Raw genomic sequence first — 18,272 nt, 5'->3', positions numbered from 1 at the left:
GTGAAACTAACCAGAAGTCCAAGGGGGACCAAGCGCTGTGATGTGCCCTCCCTAACCAAGGGGTGTCTCTTACGCCATATGTTGAGTAAGTCCCCATCGGAGATTATGGCATTCAAGGCGGCACTGGCAGCCGGGTGTAGGGGGCGAGCCGCTCCTCTCCTGTCCATGTCATCATCTAGGATAGCATTAAAATCCCCTCCCCATAGAATTGTACTGCAACCGGTCGCCCAAATGTCCTGAAAGAAAGTAGGGGAATCTACATTCGGGCCATATATCGCTACTATAACCAGGGAAAACCCCCCAATACCCCATGTGTGAGGATATATCTCCCTTCGGGATCTCCGTGGACTTCTCCCTCCCACCAGTCCACTCCCCTTCTGATCAGCACAGCCACACCGCGGGCATAGTTAGAGTAAATAGAAGAGTACACGTTCCCCCACCTATTGTGCCGTAGCCTCTGCGATGGTGTGACATTTAAATGTGTCTCCTGCAATAAACACACGTCTATATTATTTCTGTATAAATAAGCATGCACAAGTCTAGATTTCCTACTGTCATTTAGCCCTCTGATGTTCCATGTAAGAAAATTTAGCGTTGTAGCGTGAATACATGTGTGGTACACTGGCAGATGCGGTGTGAACAGTGGAGACGTATCAACTTCCAATTACAGACCATGCATTCTGACCACCAAGATGCACTCATACTGGCAATGAACAATAAAACATTCCCTACCCTCCCCCCTCCTCCCACTCCAACCCCCAATCAGGTTGTAGAATACCCCCCCTTAACAAATTAAGACTCAAAAAACCACATGGTGGTACAGGGATCCTTCCCATGGGGGTGCAGTGACACCGGCAAACCTCCCTGTTCGCACAGGGTGGCCAGGAGTACTGCGGAGAGCGCTACAAGCCCATGTCAGCAGTATTAAATCTTACAGAGCAAACACAAACTGTGCAACCCGGAACCCATATCATCAAACCAGACAGCGCCTCCCCAAGCCTGTATCATAGCATTGCAGTCTCCCAGGCTGATGAGCTATACGATACCCATGTCAGTCATTGTCACTGAGGTGGCCGGCTGCAGACATCTCAGCTCCCCGGGTGTCTTTGTTTTTCTATCCCCCAACATGTTTGGAAAACTTCAATGCAGACTTCACATCAGTGAAGAAGTGGGCTGTGCAATCATAGCAGACCTTTAACTTGGCTGGGTATAACAAGGAATAAGGGATCTGTGCTTGTAGAAGCATACGTTTGGGAGGGAGAAATTCTCGACGTGCCGCCTGTACAGCAGGGGTGAAGTCAGGGTAGAACGAAATAGTATTGCCTTTGTGCAATATTTGACCCTTCTCTCTCGCCAGCCGCAAGATAAGGTCCCTTTCTTGATAGTTCAATAGCTTCGCCAGGATGGGCCTAGGTGTTGCCCCAACTGGAAGTCTTGGCCCCAAAGATCTGTGTGCCCTCTCTTCCACGAAAACAGGGGACAAGTTGGGATCAAAAAGTTCATGAAGTAGATCCGTTACGAAAGTCTTTTTTTAGATATGGCAGTAGTTTCCGGGATACCAGTAATACGTAGGTTGTTTCTACGTGACCTCGCCTCCAAATCATCGTTCTTGGTCTGGATGATTCCTAGTAATTTGTCCATATGTAGTAGTTGCTCCTTAGTTTCCACCTGAAATTCGTGATATTCAGTGTGGCGGTTTTCCAGGGCATCAAGGCGAGCCTTGTGCACAGTCACCTGGGTCTTGACCGAGTCCAATTGTGTAGTCAGGATATCTAGCTTCGTGTATATGTTTCGCAGGCTGGGAGCGCATCTCCAACATAAGGGTCCGCAGGTCTTCACCCTGATCCTCTGCGTGCGTTTCATGTTGACCATCCACCTGCGCATCCGGGTCTGATTCTGTATGGCGTGTGGCACGCTTATATTCCAAAGTGATTTTTGGTTGTTTAGCATCTTGTTTACCCTTGTTGCAGAGGCAATGAAGAGGTGCAGATTGCGAGGGAAGTCAGCCAGAACTCAGCCCAGCCTGCCGCCAACCAGCTCCACCAAGAACGGCGTTGCCTGCGCTTGTGCCTTTTTCCCTAAGTGCCTTTTAGTCAACCCAGCACGTTCGTGCCACACACAGACCCATTCAGGCCTCCCAGTGTTCACGCGGGACTTCTGTACGCCACAGGAGTTCATTACAGGGTCTCACCCCCGATGTGGTCTGCCCCCAGATAGCCACTCCACAACTATCAGTGCCACAGAATCAATATATCATAGACAGCAATGCGGATGACAGATAGGCACAGTTCACATAGGGTCTCCAGGGGCAACAGCCAGGATGTTGCACGCCGGCAAGTATGGCCCTCAAGAAGGGCAGCAGGGTGTCCATCCACGACAAGCTATAGCCTAATGGTCGCCAAATCACTCAGTGGCATCCATAGCGCGCAGGGCCTCGCACTCACTGGTCTCCTGCTTGGGCGTCTTCAAAAGCACACACCGCGGCCCCTGCTGAAAGTCAAATACACACTTCGGGTGGTCCTCCGCAGCAGCAGCCTGCCCGCACAGCCACACCCGATCCCAAAATGGTGGATCCTCTGCAAACGGCGCCTTGCACCCTCCAGAGCACTCTACACCAGGTCGGGCACCCGCGCCGAAGCCGCAACTCCCTTTAATGCTGAATCGGTGGCAGCAGCAGTCTTGTACCGAGGCTTCCGACCTTCCCCTCAGCCTCAGGTGTCGGCCACAGCATAGCGCGGACCCGAAATGGCGGCGCAGGGTTTAGGACATTGCGGCCCTCTCCACCTCACTCGCAACACCCTGCTTCAACGGGGCGTAGCTAGGCGCACCGCAGTTCCTCTTTCCCCCTCAGGCAGTGTCCATACCTCGGGTCGCAGGGCAGCTACGGGCAGGGGTAACCCAGCTCCTCCCCAGGTCCGTGGCCTACGGCCCACCAGCAGCCGCGGGCTCGATTTTCAAAGCAGCCCGCCCGCAGCGCAACCGAGGATCAGGATTGTCACAGGCAGCCGGCGGCTCCCCAAATCGCCGCGCAGCTCAGCCCCAGAGTGCGTGCAGGCCACAGGAACACCAGCGCCAGGGTCTTCAGATGTTCCGCCACCTGAAGGCTATATTAAACAGCTCAGCAACACTCCATATTTTAGGATTCTGAAAGTATTAGTTCCTGGCTGGCGTAGCTCACACACAGAGCGGCCATTCTGCTGCGCGGCAGACCACGCCCCCAACTATAAATACTTAGGGGCATATATATCAAGCCCTTTTCCCATTTGCAAACGGGCCGATTCCCAGAATCGGCTCCTTTGCGAGCGGGAAAAGGCCTTTTGGGATGTATCATCCCAAAAGGGCATCGCAAATTAGAGAATCGCAAAATTTGCGATTCCCTATTTTGCGATTGCATTTAAGGAATCGCAAATTGCCATTTCTTAAATGCGATGTAGAAAGCACCTAAGTTGTACGAATTTGGCTTAAGAAATCGCAAATTACCACCAACTAATTTGCGAATTCTTAGAAAAAAAGCACTTTTTTGCTATTTTCAAAGTGCCATGTGGCACACATACATGCCCTTAGGGCAAGTTTGTGCACCACATGTGCACACATGCACATTTCAGGGGTGCAACAGGGTGTCCTTTTGGAACCCTTGCACCCTTGAAATTGCGTACTCGCATTGTGGCACGCAATTTCCATTTAGGAATGAATGGGAAGGGATTCCTTAATTGCGACTCGCAATCAGGGAATATGAAGGAATCGCAAAACATTTGCGATTTTTTTTTATTAAATCTCATTTTGCGATTCTCAGATAGCGATTCTCTAAAAATTGCCATTGGAAATCGCAAAACCTTTCATTGATACATATGCCCCATAGTTCCGTTCACAAAAACTTGTTGCAAAAATGCTAGTTGCAAAGATATCCCAGTACATAGGTTGCCCACTCATAGACAATGTCTAACATCTAGACACACCATTGAATCAGCGCTGTACCTCTAACACAGTTCTTTTATTATATAAACAGGGCACTGTCCCTTTGTAGGTTAGAGGAAACACTCCAGCCATTGCGGTCCTGGGATGACTGTTGTGTTCGACATGCAGCTCTGCCAATGGCTATCCTGCAGAGAGGAATTGCCAATCCAACTACAGACCGAGTCATGCAAGCATGGGGTCTCAGGCTATCCTAAGCGATTGGGCAGAAGGGTATACTCATTATACTCTCAGAATAGTGTATATTTGATATATATATATATATATATATATATATATATATATATATATATATATATATATATATATATATATATATATATATATATATATATATATATATATATTATAGAAATATAACTGCCATCTGCCATGGCTGGGCTATTCATTCTTTTTACCATGTTCACTAAGGGCATGCATGAGTACACATTGAAAGGGGTAAGATCTATTTCCAAGGTTCCCTTAGGGATCAGTGGGTGAAGTTCGAGGTTGCCGAAATCATCTTACCCAGGTTGGTTTAGGGGATCACAGGACGCAATCAAATAAAATTGTACATTAGAAGAAATGTGAAGTCTTGTTTATTGTCATCTTGCTATCACAAAGTTCTGCAAGTTGGGACATAGTTGAAGGCAATTGAAGATACACCTTCTTTCTTAAGGTGTTGGAAACTCACCAATCTACACACTTCTTGACATCCCAAATGTTTGCAATTTTAAGGCCTAGAGTTTTCTAGGTGAATATATTGTAAGAGTGACCCTAAGTTGTCCAACGGACCATCTCTGACCGTGGAGAAGCTACAGGGGTCTGACAACTGACTTACACCTGCAATTGTGTCCATTAGGGCTTGTGTTACAAATTCCTTTATTGGAGGTTAAAGCCATTCATAAACGGCTCCATTACAGAAAGAGACTCATCTTCCATCCTGGACCCTTGTGGCTAAAACCTAAAGGTCTGGAAATACATAATCCTAAATCCCAAAGAGTCTTTTCCTAAAACAAGCAACAACCTTGTCTCCTTTGCAGTGCTAAACGTTTTATATTTTTGACTGCGACAACTTTTTAAAACTTTTTAAATATGTTCATCCTTCCACAGAAATATGAAAACAAAAGGACACAATTATTCAATTTCCAAAGCGCACACATTATTAGGATTAAGAAAAATTGACATTGAAGTATTTACATCATAAACACTATTTTTCGAAGAGATAGGTTTAATAGAAAAAATTGTCTGTCTTGTAAGCATTGGCAAAGAAAGAAAACATGTACTACAGTGAGAGAAAAGTCTATCACGTTTATTAGTTGCTTTCCAGGGTCTCAACCATCTAAACTATTGGTCCTCAAGCTCAAAATAAATTGTTTGGCTTGATTTAGTTAGTGCGAAAAAATCTCTTAAAAATGGTTGAGGAAGTAAGTGGCGGCTATTGCTATGAAGTGCAAAATATCATGTTATGTACTTGCATTTCTTGCCGCTTCTTCAGCAAACAATCTTGGACAAGTTTCCCTTACCTCAAAAACAGTATGGAGCATATGTACAAGCCCCTATCGCCATGAGAACGTCACTTTTTGTGGCATTCCCGTGACGATAGGGGCCTTGTCTTATGTACAAGGGTGCGTTAAGCCGCTTAACGTGGCTTAATGCTGCCTTGTACATAAGGCACCCTTTCACGCTATGTTTAGCGTGAAAGGGGCGTGCAGTGGGTGTTGCAGTGGGCGTTCCACCGCAACACCCATTGTATTTGATGCTGCCCCATATGTACAAGGGTGGCATACATAGGAGGCAGTGCCAAAATTAAGACTTGGAAAATCCTGGTCTTAAGTTGGCGAAACGAGGAGAAATGCTTTATTTCTCTTTATTTTTGCTTTTTCCATGTGTGCTGCCTTGTGCAGCACACATTAAAATAGCAAAATGCAATTGTTTGTTTATGTACAGGAAGGTGTCCCTTCCTGTACATAAACAAACCTTTTAAAAAAATCAATTTTTTTAACTTTCATGTGTGTTGCATAAAGCAGCACAAATGAAAGTTACAAAATGGCATTTTAGGATTGTTTATGAGCAGGAAAGAACACCTTCCTACACATAACCAAAACTTAGTGCCATCGCAGGGGTAAACACAAAGCTGAATCACATTCTTGTAAAAATCGTGCAGTCTTGCGTTTCTGAAATGGCGGAGCGTGTCGTTAAGCCCAGGAGACTAACGACACGCTCTGCCACTTCATTGTACATATCCCCCTACGTTTCATGATACTGATGAACTCTCAAGGCCTGATTGAGCAAACCCTCCTAATCTGTAATTCTGAGGGTTGTTAATGCTAAAAACCTTTTTTGTTCTACTTAACACATTTACCAATTCATAAAAGCGTTTCTGACTCGCTAAATTTGTTTAGAAATGGATACCAATTCAGTATTTGGAAAGAGCATGTTTTAGGCGCACCTTCCAAATAACCAAATTGGTAAGTTATTGTATCAATATTTTGTGACTGCATCCATTTACTAGAGCTAAACTGTCCCCTTTTGACTCCTTCCCCTTTGTGAATGTTAAACGGCTGCATTTAAAAAACATCTGCTTTATTTAAAAGTGATAACATACATGGTGATTTGCTAACCTCAGCGGGCCGCTATCCCTGTGATGTTTTCCAATTGGAGTAAGTTGCAATTTGTGGCATGCCTCATTAAAATGCCTGGAGTGGTTTGGATCACAACCCGCTCTGATTTCTCATTTTGTGATATGACAGATTCCTTCTAAGTTGGTTCTCAAAATAATTTAGTAGTAAAAAAAAAATCAATACGCAGATTGCAACCCTTTTGGTGACCACAACAATAGTACGGAATGTTAACTTCTAAATCTATGTTTAAATCATTTCGAGACCCTCAGACTGGTAGCAGAGATAAGTAAAAATTCTGTGATCCAGCACCAACTGAGTCTGCCTAGTAACTCTATTCAGCCCTACCTAGGTGCCGATTCCGATCCGTTAAAAATATTCCCTCTACGAATCGTATTCGGATTTTTTTACGTACAAATCGTACAAGTCCCGTACAAACTGGCAAGTACGATCCGTATGTTAAAAAATCCATACGAATCGCATTGGGAAAATTCCCCGACACGTCCTCGGGTCGGAAAAAGTGTCCGACACGTCCCCGGACAGTTTTACGTACGAATCGGGAAACTGAAGTCCGAGCGCGCAAGTACGATTCGTCCCGTCCGTCCGAATGCACAACCGTATGTAAAAAACACCGTATGGAGCGAACTCCCATGGCAAGCATGGAGACGTCCAAACATGTGCCCGCTTACGCGCCGAACACCCCCCAGCCCACCCCCCCAACTACGCGCCATACCCCCCACATGTATGCGCTGTACCCCCACACCCCGTAGGGTAGGTACGGAGCGTACCCCCACCCCCGTAGGTACGGGGCGTACCACCACCCCCGTATGTATGGTGTGTACCACCACCCTCCGTATGTACAGTGCGTACCACCCCCCCGTATGTACGGTGCGTACCACCACCCCCCGTATGTACGGGGCGTACCACCACCCCCCGTATGTATGGTGCGTACCACCACCACCTGTATGTACGGGGCGTACCACCACCCCCCCATATGTACGGGGCATACCACCCCCCATATGTACGGGGCATACCACCACCCCCCGTATGTACGGTGCGTACACCCAGCGCATAGCGCTGGTGGTACGCACCGCAAATACGGGGGGTACGCCCTGTACATACGGGGGGTGGTGGTACACCCCATACATACGGGTGGGTGGTGGTACGCACCGTACATACGGGGGGTGGTGGTACGCCCCGTACATTTGGTGGGTACACCCCGTACATACGGGGTGTAGCGCTGGTGGTACGCCCCGTACATACGGGGGTGGTGGTACGCCCGTACATACGGTGGGTACGCCCCGTACATACAGGGGGTGGTGGTACGCCCCGTAAATACGGGGGGTGATGGTACGCCCGTACATACGGGGGTGGTGGTACGCACCGTACATACGGGGGGTGGTGGTACACCCCATACATACGGGGGGTGGTGTTGCGCCCCGTACATACGGGGGGTGGTGGTACGCCTGTACATACGGGGCGGTGGTGGTACGCACCGTACATACGGGGGTGTGGTGGTATGCCCCGTGCATATGGGGGGTGGTGGTACGCCCCGTACATACGGGGAGTACGCCCCGTACATACGGGGGGTACGCCCCGTACATATACGGGGGGTGGTGGTACACCCCGTACATACGGGGGGGGTGGTGGTACGCCCAGTACCTACGGGGGTGGGGGTACGCTCTGTACCTAACCTACGGGGGTGGGGGTACGGCGCGTACATGGAGGGGCTGGGGGTACAGCGCGTACATGGGGGGGCTGGGGGTACGGCGCATACATCGGGGGCTGGGGGTACTTTGCGTACATCGGGGGATGCTGGGGATGGGTCGGACATGTAGGGATGGGGGTACGGTGGTACCGGGCACCCTTTTCATCGTGCATCGCGGCGACTTAGCTTTTCCGGCACTTTTTGGGTCCCTTAAAAATTTTGCCGTCCGAAGTGCTGTGGGTACGAATCGTACTTGCTGATCCGTAAAATGCTGCCTGACTCCGTGCGAATGTCGCGTACGCGGTGTCCCGGATCCGATTTGTATGTGTTATTTTGCCGGTCGGTGTTTTTTACGATTCGTATGGAAATGGTGTTTCTGTACGAATCGTACTTGCGGGTTTGTAAGGTGTTTCTCCCGGGTACGAGTCGGACGGAGAAAACGCTCCGTCCGATGGTTCGTACCCGGTTTTTCCAGGATCGGAATCGGCACCTTAGTGTGTTGTTTAGGGGAATATGATAGACATATATTGACTAGGTTTAGATTTGATTGTTTTCACCGCTTGGTCTAATTCCCAGCTATAAATGACTGGTCTAGGAATCTCTGCCACTGTCCATGTGATAACTTAGCATCACAAACTACAATGCACGTTGTTCTTTTTTGTAAATTTTATGCTAAGGAACGAGCCAGATGGATAAAGCCTATTTTAAAGCAGGGAGGATGGCAGCAATGTCGCCCGGCATTCCTTTTTTTTAAACTACTGGACAATGTGTATTGTATTGGAATTATGTCTGGGCTTTTGAAAAGTATATTGAGGAAAAGGAGAAGTTTGACCTGCTAGCTCTTATGCATTAAAATTATGTACTAATGGATTAGCTGTACTTACTAAGGTATTTTTTATTGTAAATTTTAAATGATTAGTTTTTATTGTACCTTGTGCTTTTATGATTTTATTATATATTTAAAGTCAAATAAAGCATTTTCTGATCTGATCTGAACTTCTAAATCATGGGCCAAATCATTAGTAATTTCTTTAAAAATCAGAGTCCTTCTGGATTCTTGTCCAATCTTGTTTACCTGATCCCAGAAACAAATTTCTGTGCTTGGATGTATACTTTCATATTTTCTCTTCAACAGTTTATAATTATTTGTGCATTTGCTATGAACAGCACTCGATACCACATTTCTAGGATTTGGATGCAGTTCAAAGGGTCTTGAAATGCTCTCTACTAAGACTACAAAATGAAGAAAAACACAGTTGGTTTTAGTACAGCGAGACTGAAAATGGGATTTCAATAACCGGGTTTTCCAAATTAGACTCCCAGAAATATACATAGTCAACAACTTGAAGTTGAAGTCAGCTAATGAACCCGAAAATACCTCTTTTCCAGCTGACCACTTTCTCAAAAGACAAATCAAGATGTTGCTTTTTCACTTTTTAATCAACTTAATCTCTGACATATAAAGTTTTAATTGATTGAATTTCTTCTGTTGGACTGACAGGTCAGAGTACACAATGAATATATAGACTGTATACTTGTCACCCGAAACTTCATGGTGCTTAATTTGAGTTTTAAGGAACAAATATGTAGGTAACTCAAAGTGAAAAGCAAGTATGCATCCTAGCTCAAGGCCGTTGTTCGTGATTATTTTCGTAAAGTAACTGTCTCTGTCAATCAATAAAATCCACTGATGAAAATCTATAATGAACTTAAATAGGGCAGTCGTTATACCCCAGTTCAGGAGTTTACTCCACAGCCTAGGATTGTTTACCTTATTACAAAGAGTGGGAATACTGAGTTTAGTGCTTGTTTTTCTGTAGAGGTATTTTTCGGTTACATTTTAAAGTCCTATGCAGCCCACGTTAGAATAGTCGTTTCTATCTAATCTACTCTATCAAGATGATGGTCTGTCTGTTCATCTCCCCAGGATTGTAAACCTTTTACCGAGTATCTAGAAAATAGATTTCTGGTTTATCTAGGAGAGAAAGAGCTGTGAATCATGTTTTACTGGATTAACGTTTGCTATTGTAGTTTTTGGGTGACAGAACCATATTGAGAGGCGAGCCATTGGCAACAATGGCTCAGGCCCAAGGAACTGGACATTTTTGTTTGTAACTTATACGTCATGATATAATGGTCCAACTAGCCTGCAAGACACACAATCCCAACTGTAAGGCAACCAAGGACTTAGTCCAAGGAAAGATTGAAATATTTTGCCCACTACAGCCATGGCACGTCCACCGGCTTTAGTTTAAAGACATGTTGGAAGTATGACCCAGGAGTCAGACTGAAGAGCTGGACTTCCCGCATGCGGCTAAGGGGCTGACCGGGACAGGCTGAAGAGGGAAAGTTACTTTTGGCAGACCACGTATGAAAAGACATATATTTATTTTTCTACCTATTCTCTTTTGTATGGCAAGTGTATATGTAACAGATTGTACAAATGATGGATGTCGTATTCCATATTCAACCTTTTTGCAGAGGCAGAAGAAGTGAAAAAATATTTAGAGCATAATTATAGATTTAGTTTTTATTAATGATCACTAGGAGTTGGATGCCTAGCATTACCAAGGTGCACTGCATATATTTTCCAAAGCAAATCCTTTTAAATGTCATGCATTATATTTGGGTGGATTAACTTATCAAGGATGTGAGATCATAGGTCAATGGTGTCCAATTTACTCAAAGTCCCTTTTTCTCTTCTTAGGGATGCTCTGCTCACGAGCACAATCAACTGCGTAACCAGTTTTTTCTCAGGATTCGCAATTTTTTCCATTTTGGGGTACATGGCCCACAAGCACAACGTCAAAATTGAAGATGTTGCCACGGAAGGTAGGTGGGTTATTTTATTTTGCATCTCTAACAAACTGAGTGTGATTCTCATAATAGCAGAATGTTTGGCACAGAAACAAAGCAACCTATTTAGCACAGAATGCTTCTCCCTTTGCAATATTGTATCCATGGATATCTGTGCTCTCCAAATGTTGAGAAACCACAGAAACTAAAAATTAAATTTTCATACTTGTTCATTGTTCAACTACTACTGGAAGTGAATCATTTGACTCTGGCCCACCTCTAGTTGAAACTGACATTTTTGATAACTTAGTCATCGATCATGGTCTGGTTTCATTGACTGATACCACAGGATCCACTTTGAGGAGTAGAGTGGTGTGGCATGTTATTAGAGAGCACACGAGACAGAAGATGGTGACTGTGAGATGTGAAGACAGGTCAGTGATAAAGAGGAAAAGAAATGCCAAAGACATAGACAAGGAGCTGTAGAAAGACTGGGACTTGCCAGGAGGGGCGAGAGTAGAGGGAAAGAGTAACCACATGGCAGGACAGTGACAGTTATCATTGCATTGTTGGTCAGCCAGGAGTGTGAAATGGAGGTAAGACTGGGTAGATACAATGAGTGTGCAATGACTGGGTGTGCAATGGAGCTGCCAGGTTGCATTGTTGCCCATATCCCTCCCACAAGTTCACTTTAATGAGCGCAAACCCCAGTCTGTTTTGGACCAAAGTAGGTAGGAGCCGGAAATATCTTTAGGGTCATAAAAGGGGACCTCACTTCTCTTAATCAGAGCATTTAGAGACTCCGCTTTTACAGCTGTGCATATCGAGCTCCATTGACAAAACTACTCTTTGTATTGTAAGAGAGCATTGGACAGCTAGTTAGGTTTCTTTTTATGGCTAAACAGCTTTCAACAGAGAAACATCTCAAGGAGACTCTGGCCAGAAACGTGAGAAGAGAGATCTGTTCAAGACTCTCATATGTATAGGAAAATAGTGGTTATTATGAACTCTCAAAAAGAGGATACAAAAAAGCTTCAAGAACAATTTTAAAAGTTTATTGTGTAGAAATATCAATGTATTAAACCAATGGTCTTTGGAAGTCACCAAACAATTGCTCCTACCAGTCAATGCTGACTCAATGCCTGGCAAGGAAACTAATGTGTACTGAAGAAAATTACACTTCTCTATCCATCAAGGCTGTGTCTCTACTGAAGGACTGCGTAGACTTGCTGCAAGCAAATGATCTGCTTACACCTCTTAAGCATTTCCTTCCAGCCTTCCCTTTAATCATTGAAGGTAGTTCAACTGAACACACACTGATCCAATTTCAAGAGAGATGCATGACAAACTGCACCCTCCTTAATCCTCCCCATAAATTACACTGAATGATGTGGTGAAAACAGTTGTAACACAGTGATGTTCAAAATGGGGATGCCCACAGTTAGTGACAGAAGAATCAGCACCTCAATCAAAGATACCCACAACACTGTAATAAACAAAATACCAAAAATTGCCAGTAGTCCCTTGAAAGGCCTTCTGAAACAAGATCTTATTCTGGCTCAAAGATGTAAGAGCCCTAGGGGTTTTTGTAATGAGATGCTATAGCTACTGTGTTGTTATTGGCTCTGTAGAGAGCAGTCTACTGGAATTTTTAATGCAAAATATTCAGCTGAGATATTCTTTGTAAGAAATCAACTTGTTGGTTGAGGGGGCACAAGCCCACCACAAGCAATATCCACAAACCTTGTGAGTTTGAATGACACAAAGTCATTCAATTAACCTGTGCTTATCTCTCTGGTAGCTTGGCACAAAAGTAATCAGGTTTAACTTAGAGCCGATGTGTGAAGTCTTTATGCAGCACAACGGTAATAAAATTAAAACATAACACAAGACAAATCCCACATCAATTTAGTAAAACTGAGTAAACAATAATAAACTATTTGATACCACAACAACAAAAATCCAATGAGTAGAACCAGAGATGTGCAATTTCAAATATTTAAAGTAAGTGTAGCGCCTAAAAGCACAAAGCACCACTCTGGGTTATCTGGTTGTGTGATACCAGATGAAAGTCACAATTTCGGGCTGGCCATGATGGAGCACAGACAGTATACAGAGACCATGTAAATCCCATTGAAAGCTGCCTTTTCAAAGTGCAGGGCAAAAAGTCCAGTTTGTGGTAGAGGAGGCCACGAGGAGCAGGGAGAGTGTTGCGGATGGCCATTACTATAGTGCAAAGAGCAGATCAGGTGTCGCAGCTAGTTGTTGCTGTAGCTGAAGATCCTGTTGGGTATATTTCTGTAGCTCCAGTGCTGTAGCATGAAGTGCAGTTCTCGTGTTGGCAGTTGCTGTAGCGAGGAGAGTCCGGCTCACTGGAGCTTTGCATTGGCGGTTGGTGCAGGCAGCAAGATCTTGGCGTGAACTGGCCTGTTCGTGGTCATGAAGAGCTAAAAACCTCAGGATTTCTCCTTTTCTTCCAGAAGGAGCTCACCTGCTACAGCACCAAGGGTCCAGGACCTGGGAGGCATCTCTTGGGTATCGGGAAAACACTCCAGCAGAGGCCAGCAGGACTCAGAAAGGTCCAGCTGCTGGTCCTGGAAGGTCAAGTGCTGCAGGCTCGCTGGGCAGTTGCAGGAAGGCTTCTGGAGCTTGCTGTGTCTCTGTAGCTTAGAAAAGGAGGCCAGCCAACTAGCACTTGGAGTCACTAAGAGAGCCTCGGATGAAGGAAGCAGGTCCATTCTTCTTCTCGAGCAGGGGCAGGCCTCAAGCAGCAGGGAAGTTCAGGACATTTAACACTTCAATGTACATGTCCATCTTTTTAAATACACTGGGCTCTGTCCTATGGTCACAATAGGGCCTACCTTAGGGTTGACATATGTATTAAAAAGTAAATGTAAGACTTGGCAAGAGGTTTAGTTTACCAGGTCGAAATTGCAGGTTAAACCTACAGACAGGTGGCAATGGCAGACCTGAGACATGATTAAGAGGCTACTTAAGAGGGTGGCACAACAAGTGCTACAGGACCACAAGTAGCATTTAATTTGCCGATCCTGGGTTTAGGGTATACCACTTCACTCAGGAACGTATAAGTAAATTAATTATACCAATCAAGTTTTGCCATGTCCTAGGGATAGAGAACAAGCACTTTAGCACTGATTTTCAATGGTAAATTGCACTGAGTCCTAAAGCCAACAAAAATGAATTCAGCAAAACAGCAGGGTGAAGGCAGAACATAGGCAGGGCTACCATCCAAATGTGGCAGGTCTAATTGTCTTGTTCAAGAAATAATCATACCCTTAGAAGTCCGGTTCATCTTACATAACTTTTGCCAGTGATACAAATAAATGCTAACCAAAGCTTCTTACCTCAATCTGATCATATCAGCTCTAAAATATGGATTCTTCTTTTTCTCCGTTAAGCTGTTCATACCTATAAATCTAGTGCATATTAATTTTATGAACAAAGTTGGGACAATTCGCATTTTTTTGCTTTGTGCCTTTTAAACCTTTTTGTCTATTGCTCCTAAGAACGGGGTGGTAGAATGCAATATAACGTAAGCTGTTTTCCTATTTTGAAACTAGATAAAGATATTTTTATTTATGTGACGGTACATGTGGGCGGCTCCATGTGCATGCAAGTGTGCTGTAGGATCTGTGTGTGCACAAGTGTGTTTGAGTGTATGCGCAAATTTGTGTGTACACGTGTACAAAAGTGTGTCCGTGCGCCTAATTATTTACCTGCTATGTAAATAATCATATGTATACGTATGTATTTTCCACAAATGTGAAATGTTCCTATTCCCTTAGCCAAAATTTTGCAAAAACACATTGGTGGTTTTAGACTTCCCAGCTAGACAAGGCTCCACATTGAATCTCTTATCTTTCAATTCGCCTATGCCCCCTTCTAAAAACAAGTATTGTAACTCTACAAGATCAGGCCAGTAAACAAGGTCTGCATCAGAGGCCCGAAGTATTTGTTCTATTATTTCTCTTATTTAATTCTGAAATCTGCCATACTTGTCCAGAGCGTGAAGTATTGGGATAGCTAGGAAGATATTGTCCGAAACACAACAGAGTTGCAGATTAACAAAGCACGTTTCCCTGCCTGAAGTTTGTCCACTCTGTTTTTAGATTCTCTCATTTTGCACTTACCATTGGAACTCATTTTATATGTAAGTGGTCAGACAGGCATACCCACTGCAAATTTTCAACTGATGCATGATGTGGTTGAAGTAGCAATCTTGACAGTAGCCAATCTGATCAGACCCAGTCATGGAAGAAGACTGCGCTGCTCACACTTGCTCGATCATTTGTAATGCATCCCATCTCTGAAGCATTTTAAAGCACACTAAGTGCTCCGTTGAGTTCCCTATGAATATAATAAATGCCTGATTGGGCCCTTTGCTTTGTCCCTCACTCTTACCATGGTACTGAGAGGTGTAGTTTTGAGGCACATTATTTGGCTACCTTTTGCTTTTGAAATGGGGCATGATCTCTGTTCCCATTTCCACAACTAATGCATTGAAAAATCATGGGATAATACTTTGGCGTCGACAAATGAGGGTCATTAAGATATGTTTATTCTACTCAACTGTTACATTCCTGATGTAATAGTTGTCTCTTTATTAGCAATGTTAATATCAGGGCAGTGAACGAGTGATTGGAACTTTCATAGATTCCCATTGATTGTATTATTCCCCATCGTCGAGATGGGAGTCCCCGGTGTACATAAAATAGCCATAGAAATAAGTACGAAAAAAGAATTAGGCCTAGGCCCCTTTTAGTTTTGTAGCACATCCACCTCTTTTTGTAAAAGAGACCAAATAAAATGAACAGCCAATCAGAATAGCCTCACCCCTTATAACCTTCCTGAGAGAGCCTCAGAGCCTCAGATTTTCTACCGCACGTTGTGCAAGGGAGTCTCCACTGAGCTCTGCTCAATTTTTTCCAGTTTACCCTTATCTTGAACAAGTGTTCTCCATCTTCAATCTACACTACGTGGTCAACATGTCAGACAAGGAGAAGAAGGCTCTCTTCAAGGCTTGTGCCACCTGCTCCAAGAAAAGGCTTTATGTGGAAGGCAAACATAAAGACTGTATTTACTGTTTGTATCCTGACCATAAGGCGGCGGACTGCAAAATTTGTCGGACCTTCTCCACGAAGACCTTGCGAGACCGTGAGGGGCGTCTGTTAACTTGGCTCCAGAGGCTTAAGTCAAGAAAGGATCCTGTCTCCAGTGACAGTGATGACGCTTCCTCTGCTACTCCATCCAGGAGGTCTCTAAAGAGGGGTAGGTCTTCTCCTTCTTCAGACCCCCCTTCTAAAGCCTTACAAAAGACCTCTCATAGATCTGACAGGCATAGTCCCATCAAATCTCCTCACCACGGTGTAAAGGAGAGGGAAGAACTTGTCCTAGGAGTGGCAGTGGAAACGAAGGCGAGCTATATGCCTTCTTCTTCTCCTCCTGAAAAGCTAAAGACTTTTAAGAAACCAGCTTCAGTCCCATCTGATGATAAAGCTGAGAAAAAAGTTCGCTCGTCGACGACGGCAACATCTATTCCGTCGACGACAACTTCTAAGATTTTGTCAGAGTCATCTTTGGCTCCGGCGACGGGCTTGTCGACGGGAGTTTCCTCGTCTCCACTGGTGATAAAAGGATCGGCTTCGACGACAACACCAGGCTCTCTGTCGTCGACGTCCACACTGATGACTTCAATGTCGAGGAGGATGACGACGATGATGGTGGCGAGGCTACCACGTCGATGAGGACGACTTCTGACATGATTGTGACGACGGTCTCGATGACGATCCCGTCTACGGTGTCCCTCGCTCCGTCGACGGCTCATACATCATCGACGATGGCCTCATCGGCGACCTCGTCGACGATACAAAATGTGTCAATTTCGATTCGGAGACACTGCATTACACCAGAGATGACTTCTCCTAGGAAAGTGACACCTCTGCCTCCTGCTCTCCTTCTTGAAGAGGTGGTTTCTGATGAAGATGATGGACCTTACGATGTTGCTGTTAGCCCATCACAGCTGAATGTGAAATACAAGGACACTAACTCAGAAGAGTACTATATGGATCAGCAACAATATGAGCCCCCGTTAAGGTCTCAGGAGGATTATCAGCAGGAGATGGTCTGAATGCCATCCTCCCTCATCACAGACTTACAATTCATGCTATCAGATTACAGGCAGAGATTTCCAACACAATCTCCTGCCCCGGATACAGTGCAAGTACCAGCTACTCCACTTGCTCCTCCTGTTACACCCCAATTTCTTCCACAAACTTAATTGCCTGGGTTTCCAGAACCGTAGCCAGTATTTCCTGTCCAGGATGATACATCGGACGATGACCAAGGGACAAAAACTGTTCCGGATCCTGACAGGGAGTGGGATGATTACATCATTCCGTATCCTGCTTCTCTTGCTCCGGAGCCTGTGGATTCTTCCCCTGCAGATATTGGGGGTTTCCATAATCTAATGGAAAGAGCATCTAAAAGATTCAAACTGCCCATTCCAACAGTGCAGTTGGAATGTTTCTTGTATGACTTTAAGGAACCCTTCAGAAAGTCAGTCGCCATATAAGGCCCCCGACGATAGCCCAGCTTGTTTAATCAGCCAACCTAAACCGGATTTAGTAATTTCTCAAGCGGCCCAGGGGAAATCTTAAAATCCGGCGGCCCCTCTCACTACACCACTAGATAAAGAGGGCAGGCTTCTGGATAATGCCGGAAAGAGGTTCTCTTCTATTTCTAGCCTCCTTGTCAGGGCAGCTAACGCTTTAGCAATTCTTGGTTGGTATGATCGCCAGATGTGGTGCGATCTTTCCCCTTATCTGGACCAGTTGCTGGAAGACTCTAAGGTGAAAGCTAAGAAAATCCTCCAAGAGGGAGAGAGAACATCTTCTGAGATGATAGACTGCGCAATGGATATTGCCACAACAGCTTTCCGTTCCCTAGTGGGGGCGGCGATCCTTCGACGCCAAGGCTGGCTTGTGCTACTTGGTTTTGGCCTGAAGTCCAAAATAAGATCTTGGACCTTCCCTTTGATGGTGAGGTACTCTTTGGGAAGCATATTGATGATGTGCTTCAGGATATAAAGAAGGATACGGAAACTGCAAAATCCCTACGGACTTTTCAATACTGCAAGGTCCCCTTCCGTGGGGCGAGGGGTAGGGGCCTTCCCTCCT

The 18,272-nt window shown here is 45.1% G+C and overlaps 1 protein-coding gene across 1 annotated transcript in view; it reads left to right on the top strand.

The window, feature by feature from the left end:
• Nucleotides 1-18,272, top strand: part of SLC6A2 (solute carrier family 6 member 2) — a 1,123,441-nt gene that overhangs the window by 877,179 nt on the left and 227,990 nt on the right. Inside the window, exon 8 of the mRNA XM_085639971.1 lies at nucleotides 10,988-11,112. Coding sequence (XP_085496097.1) covers nucleotides 10,988-11,112 — 125 coding nt within the window. The remainder of the gene's footprint in view (nucleotides 1-10,987; nucleotides 11,113-18,272) is intronic.

This window comes from Triturus cristatus, chromosome 12 (assembly GCF_964204655.1).
Source record: "Triturus cristatus chromosome 12, aTriCri1.1, whole genome shotgun sequence".
Classification (NCBI taxonomy): Eukaryota; Metazoa; Chordata; class Amphibia; order Caudata; family Salamandridae; genus Triturus; species Triturus cristatus.
This window is presented reverse-complemented; position numbering and strand designations above follow the sequence as displayed.